Source organism: Gymnoscopelus braueri (assembly GCF_963280865.1).
Source record: "Gymnoscopelus braueri genome assembly, chromosome: 24".
Lineage (NCBI taxonomy): Eukaryota > Metazoa > Chordata > Actinopteri > Myctophiformes > Myctophidae > Gymnoscopelus > Gymnoscopelus braueri.
In genome coordinates this window covers 1,152,799-1,160,298 of record NC_137626.1, presented here as the reverse complement: position 1 = coordinate 1,160,298, position 7,500 = coordinate 1,152,799, and the positions used below count along the sequence as shown (strand labels likewise).

Here is a 7,500-nt window from a genome sequence, read left to right as displayed (position 1 = left end):
GATCCCTAGTGCGTGTGTGTATGTGTGTGTGTGTGCACGTGTGTGTGTGTGTGTGCATGCACGCCTGACCTCTTGACCTCTCCTCAGATAAAACAAGGGCGAGGAGAGGACAGGAAGGAAGAGGAGAGAGGTGCATGATGGGTAAACGCCGGACAGGAAGTGACTCATCATTCAGACAGGACATAACCAACAGAGCGGTGTGTGTGTGTGTGTGTGTGTGTGTGTGTGTGTGTGTGTGTGTGTGTGTGTGTGTGTGTGTGTGTGTGTGTGTGTGTCAGGGATTCCGTTAGCCGGTATTTACCGGCCATTGACCGGTAAAATGTTTAATTGGCCGGTAATTATAAACACCCCCGGCCACCGTGGCCGGTTGGGAAAATGCTGTTATTAGGCTATTTTATCATTTAAGCCTATTATTAATATTATTATTTGCATAAAGTAGTTGGCTACAACCATTACAATCATAATCATTTAGAGTTTATATCATGTTCTGACCGTGTGGTTTAATTCCGACAGCCTGCTCGGCTGCTGCTGCGCGCTGCAGTTATAGAATAGCCGATTCGTTGTACGATGGTGTCGCGCGTTGAAAATATCAGAGCTACAAGCTCACAGCACGTCGCAACGCGCCGCGTTGTGAGCTTGTATGTCTGCTATTTTTGATACGCCACAACACCGCTAAGAGACACAGCTGTGTCTCCTCCTGATCAGCGCTGAGTAGGGTGGCTCGCTCGGGTGTTGATAAACAGAACCGGGATTTTCCGAGGTGAATGAATCTGAACCAAACCGGACCCAATTGTCGATAAAGGGACCCGTCCCGTCCCGAACACGTGTGGGTCGTGGATATTATGCAAGCACAGTGACTGTCTGTCTGCAATGGATAAAGTGGTGAAAGTTGGTGAAAGCAACTATAGAGGCAAGTAATCAACCTCGCGCAAGGCCACATATATCATGACATATATAATGAACTTTAACAAAACAAAACAAGGATATCAAGGTTGAATGAGAATCGATGTAAAGCCCAAAATATATATTAATTTGTTTGTACTGTGCGCCAGTGTTGTGCAGGGAAATTAGGACTCGCCCCAAAACACCCTCGCCCCCATTTTTCAGGCGGACCAGCGGTTCTTGTATTTGTTTTACTGAGGATAAGGGTAGAAATAGGTTTAGGATTAGGTATAGTTTTACTGAGGTTAAGATTAGGAATTAGGTTAGGGTTAGGCATATAGTTTACTGATATGTTTAGGAATACCAGGCGAATACCGCCGGATTTTCCCCGGGGCGACTGTGTTTTGGGGCGAGCGGGCGCTTTGGTATTCGTTACGCAGCAGTTCACTCATGCCCACTTTATTCATTTCATTTTTGGCAAGCGACATCTCTGCATGATATAGACTATAGACAGTAGATCATATCATTTAGTTATCTATAAAAACAGGAACAGATTGCATCTGTGATAAAGTGTAAAGAAGCGCAGCTGTAACGTAACGAGGTGTAATGATCAGTTGGGTGCATGTATGAATGCAGTGCAAACACGCATGAGACGTTGATTATAATATGGCCGGTAAATGTATTCTTTGGACGGTAAAATATAATCCTGCCGGCCATGGTGGCCGGCCCAAAAAATGCCTAGCGGAAACCCTGGTGTGTGTGTGTGTGTGTGTGTGTGTGTGTGTGTGTGTGTGTGTGTGTGTGTGTGTGTGTGTGTGTGTGTGTGTGTGTGTGTGTGTGTGTGTGTGTAGTTTAGGACATACCCAGAGACTTGGGATGTCCAGAGAGGAGGTAAAAAGGCTGACAAAGTATTGTTCTGTCTCTACTATAATTGGTAGCAACCATATATGGCGGAGACGCTGTTACTTATACCCATAGAGTACTGAGTACTTATACTGTTACTTGTACCCATAGAGTACTGAGTACTTATACTGTTACTTGTACCCATAGAGTACTGAGTACTTATACTGTTACTTGTACCCATAGAGTACTGAGTACTTATACTGTTACTTGTACCCATAGAGTACTGAGTGACATGTTTATTGTGTCATGAAAACATGTCATGATTTTGTGATGTAATCTTACTGCACCTTTAACTCTTTCATTGCCACACTTATTTCAGACTGTCGTCCCAGTGCCAGGAAAAAGGTGCATTTTTCCTCCGTTTGTTTTTTAACATTGAAGTGAATGGAGCAGCAATTTTTTGGATAGCGTTATCTCCTAGTTCCTTTGAGATAAAAAAAAATATATATATTTTTTAATATTTTTTTTAAAATATTTTCGTCATTTCCGTCCGTGGCCATGATAGCCATAGAGCCATCGGACGGGAATTCCTGTTTTTGGCAGTTAAAGAGTTAATATGTGTGTCCCTGTATGTATTCTCCTTTATGTGGACATAAATAAATGGTTAAAATGTGTGTATGTGTGTGTGTGTGTGTGTGTGTGTGTGTGTGTGTGTGTGTGTGTGTGTGTGTGTGTGTCTCTGTGGCAGCAGCAGCACGGAGGCGAAGCACCGGCGAAACGCCAATGTTATTCTTATAACATAACAACCACACCCGTTGTAACTACCACCGTTAATGTAGTAGGTGCAGAATCGAGATGCATTTGCAACTTATATGGATTATGTGCTTGATCGCGACGATCAAACTTGTATACAAGGAGGCACTGCTCACCGGTAGAATCTACCAACAGCCGCGGCCCCCCGACGGCCCCCCCGTGAACATTTACTGGGGAGAGAGGCCTTAGACCCGGCTACATTCCAGTGGTATGTCCGTCCACTGTCGGAACAGCAATGGGTGGATTTCCAGGCCCAAGAGAACAACTACAGGGACAGCTTGAACACCAAGCGGCCATGCGAGACGAGGAACTTTGTTTCCTCCGGCGATCCGCGAAAGTGGATTAAACTCGCTACAATTCTTAATGGAATATTCTTCAAGAACGGAGCATTCACAGCTCAGAGCCACAGTGGTACAGCTTTTGGAATAAAACTTCTGAAATACGTGGCAAGAGTTCTTAAGAAGTTCCCACGGTTGTATCCATATCCCGAAATTTTGACAGCTACATCAACAGCTGACTGGATCCGCCTCCAGCTGTGCTCCCTGCGGGACACTGTCCTGCCGTCACTACAGACAGCAGCGCGCCCCGGTTCCACCAGGGGGCGTAAAATCACCAGGGACAAACTGGCTGAGCTCTGGCAGAACAGGAGATCAAAGGCGATCCAGGTGATCTTGAACAACAGTGAGTACCCCAACCCGCCCCCCAGCCCCAGTGACATTGCAGTCATACAGTCATTTTATGACAATAAATGTAAAAATCACGGGCATAATGGTGATCTCCCACCCCCCCCTTGGCACAGGGATGTGCCACCACCTGAACCTACATTCCTCCCTCACACAGAGCACTTTACAGTTGAAGAGGTACAGGCTGTTTTACATGGCCTCCCTAACTGTAAAGCCAGTGGCATAGATGGGGTGACATACGAGACCCTTAAAACCACGCAGTCATGTCAGATTTTAACACCAATCTTTAATGTCTGTCTGGAAAACAGAAGAGTACCAGATACATGGAAGGGAGCATTAATCCACCGTATCCCCAAAAAGGACAATATCCCCGAGGATTTAACATCATGGAGAGATATATCTCTCCTGCCTACCATCTACAAGGTATTCATGAAGTGCATACTTGCCAGAGTCCTCCCATGGCTGGTGGATGCTAACATCTTGTCCACCAAGCAGAAGGCTTATATCAACAGGCAGGGTATGAACGAACATGTTTTTAGCCTTAAAACGGGGATAGATGACTTTAAGCATGAGTCTTGTAAACTGTACTGTGTGTTCCTTGACTTCAGAGATGCTTTTGGGACATTAAGTCACAATGTCATGATTAAATCACTGGAGGAAATACAGCTGCCCCAGATATTCATTGATATTGTGAAAAATGTGTACAAGGGCTCCTTCATACAGGTAATCTGTGGAAAAGAGCGAACCCAGCCAACACCTCTACAGATAGGCATTAAAACTGGCTGCCCATGGAGCGCAGTTAATTTTATAATTGCCACCAATCAGTGGATAAAGTGGATGTGTCAGTGTGCCCCCCATGGTGTAATCTCCCCCAACCCGGTATAGGGCTACGCGGATGATATTCTATTAGCCTCTAGGGAAGAGAGCACAATAAAGAACATGCTCTCTAGGACAGACCTTTTTTTAGAATGGTCAGGCCTAGAGGTTAAGAACACAAAATGTGCTGTCTTGTATGAGAGGAGGAGTGGAGGGAACAGGTGGTACCATTCAAGAACTGACTCACCCCCAGTGTTCACCATAGCAACGGAACCCCTGCGTGTATACGCTCTTCATGAGATATACAACTACCTTGGACATAAAATCAACATCGCAGGAGAATGGAAGGAGCAGGTCAACAAAATCCTGTCTGATTTTACATCTCGGCTGGACCTGATTGACAGATGTCCACTGCCTCTGACTATGAAGTTGGAAGCTGTCAGACAGGTGGCGCTCTCTAAAATCCAACACCTGTTCTCCAATGTCCACATTCAACAGAAAGTACTGTGTGAGATGAATAACAAAACAGTGAGCCTGGTGCGAAAATGGTTTGGACTCAACTCACACAGCACCCGTGACATCATCTATCATCCACAGTGGGAGGGAGGGCTCGGGGTGCCAAACGTGGAATGGATCTACACCAGCATGAGGATTTCCCACCTCCTCAAAATGCTGAACAACGACGACAAGGATGTTAGGGAGCTGGCTCGATCCTCCCTGTTTCTGGACCTAAGGAGGCGTAAGGTCCCACTGGCCAGGGAGTCAGAGCCACACTTTCTTGGATTTAAGAGGAAACCCAGTGGGAAACTTGACACCCGTTCCACTGGTTTTGGGGTCTGGTCAGATTGGCCAGATCTGAACGACCTCTGTACCCGCACTGGAGTGTCCTTAGAGTGGGTGCGGTCTGACTCTGGGACTGTGAGGGTCTCAGAGGACATTATAACTGACCCCCATATCCAGGTCAGGGCAACAGTCACCTTTGCTGGTCACAGTCACCTGCTAACAGCTGCAGGTGCCAGACGAGTCCTCATGGATCTACACCAACATCAACAACAACAACACTGGACTGGACTAAAACTACAAGGGAAACTCGCATGTCTTCCCTATGCTGATCACTCTGTTTCACACTCATTCCTTAAGAACACTGCACTCAATGAGGACATCACCACATTCACAGTTAAAGCCAGACTACAAGTTCTTCCCACCAGACTCAACCTATCCATCTGGTTCCCCAGCACTCAGGTTCCTCATTGCATGCACCACACCACAGAACAGATCACTGAAACACTGTCGCACATCTTGAATGGCTGTTATGCATACAAAGGGATGTACATAGCACGTCACGATAGAATAGTGGAGCTCATAGCGAAGGACATATCAAAATATCATGCATCTACAGTGAGAATGTACAAACATTCCCGTGTCATTTCATCTATGTTCCATCTCTGTGATAACCCAGACATCTTTACATCTTTGACAGCTAATACACCAGATGTTGTTGTGGTGAATGAAGAGTCCAGGGAAGTGTCTGTGTTGGAGATAACATGCACCTTTGACCTTAGCCTAGAGGAGGCCTTTATGACCAAGGTCATTAAATACCAACCACTCCTACATACCATCTCAGAGCTGGGTTATAGGTGCAGACTATTTGTTTTTATATTCGGCAGCCTGGGACATACCCACAGACTAGTTGTTAGAGGGCTTCAACAACTTAGGATGCCCAAAAAGGAGGCAAAAAGGCTGGCAAAGTATTGTGCTATCTCTGCTATAATTGGCAGTCGCCATATATGGCGGAGACGCTGTTACTTATACCCGTAGAGTACTGAGTGACATGCCTATTGTATCATGAAAACATATGCCATGATTTTGTGAATGTAACCCTACTGCACCTATAATATTTGTGTCCCTGTATGTATTATCCTTTATGTGGACATAAATAAATGGTTAAAATGTGTGTGTGTGTGTGTGTGTGTGTGTGTGTGTGTGTGTGTGTGTATACCTGTTCAGCCACAGTCTCAGCGATGTCCTCATAGATTTTACCAGCAGCTGTGAGAGCGTCAGTTAGCGTGGCCTCACCTACACACACACACACACACACACACACACACACACACACACACACACACACACACACACACACACACACACACACACACACACACACACACACACACACACACACACACACACACACACACACACACACACACACACACAGCTTAATAAATGAACCTCTAAAGCCCCATTTCAACAACAGTGAAAATAGCAGATCTACAAGCCGCATGCACAGTGAGTAGCATCTGATCTGCATCAATTAGACAGAAAAGTGACACTAACCAGAACAGAAACACTATTAGCAGTAGCAGTAATACTAGTAGATTCATTTACAATGTAGTCATTTAGCTGAAACTCTTATCCAGAGTGACTTACAATACACAAGGTGAATAATCACATAGAATACAGAGACAGTGTAGTGCCTCAAGACACTATAGGATAGCACAGGGGTGATGCAACTTTTATAATGTAGACTAGAGGACCACTATATTTACACACTCACTCCAGAGGGACACGTTACATATACTGTCGGGCAGATGAACCTCTTATCTCTGTATTTTAACTTTTTTTTCGTAATTAATGCCGTACTTCGCCATTCTATGTCACACAAAAGTAGAAAAAATAGCAGATCTACAAGATGCGTTTTGAGCTTGTAGATCGGCTATTTTTGTTACTTTTTAATTGGAATCCTATTTTTCTTTTTTAATTTAATTTCAAATGCATTTAGTTATACTTATGTTAACTTGTTGGACTTAAAGGACAACTTTAGCTTTAGCTTGTAATTAAAGTAAATAAAAGACGAGTGTTAAAATCTTTTCATTTACTGCTTTTGTATAGTTTTACCAATTTTCGCGATCTTTTTTACAGTGGGCGGGGTCATTCGGGCAGGTGGCTAAATATGTATTTTTTTACACAATAACCTGGCGATTTCTTTATTATTATTTACAGTAGCTCTTCTAACCCCCAATAACTCACATCTGGCCATCAAAGACCACAGGACCTTTTTTATTGTGTAAAAAAGACGTATTTAGCCACCGGACAGAATGCCCCCGCCCACTCGTGAAAATTGCTAAAACTATAGAAAGCAGTAAATGAAAAAAAATGTACACTCATCTTTTATTTACTTTAATTACAAGCTAAAACATAAACCTTGGTTGTAAAAAAAACAAAGTTGTCCTTTAAATACAAATACATTGGACGTAAAAAAGACAATAACATTTTAATACTAGTCATTAAGCTACTAATATAGACTGAAGTAATTAAAGTGGGTCATGTTTGCATGTTTAGAATCATAACAGCTGAAATCAATAATATAATCACTATTCAGATATTAACCTGTGGGCCACATTAAGTGACGGTGGGGGCTGCATTAAGTGAAGGTGGGGGCCACATTAAGTGAAGGTGGGGG

General features: G+C 44.0%; 1 protein-coding gene across 2 annotated transcripts in view; it reads right to left on the bottom strand.

The window, feature by feature from the left end:
* Positions 1 to 7,500, bottom strand: part of LOC308080954 (sorting nexin-9-like) — a 48,418-nt gene that overhangs the window by 6,601 nt on the left and 34,317 nt on the right. For both annotated transcript variants that reach the window (XM_080423090.1, XM_080423091.1), the window contains exon 14: positions 6,037 to 6,113. In XM_080423090.1, the coding sequence (XP_080279216.1) occupies positions 6,037 to 6,113 (77 nt within the window). The remainder of the gene's footprint in view (positions 1 to 6,036; positions 6,114 to 7,500) is intronic.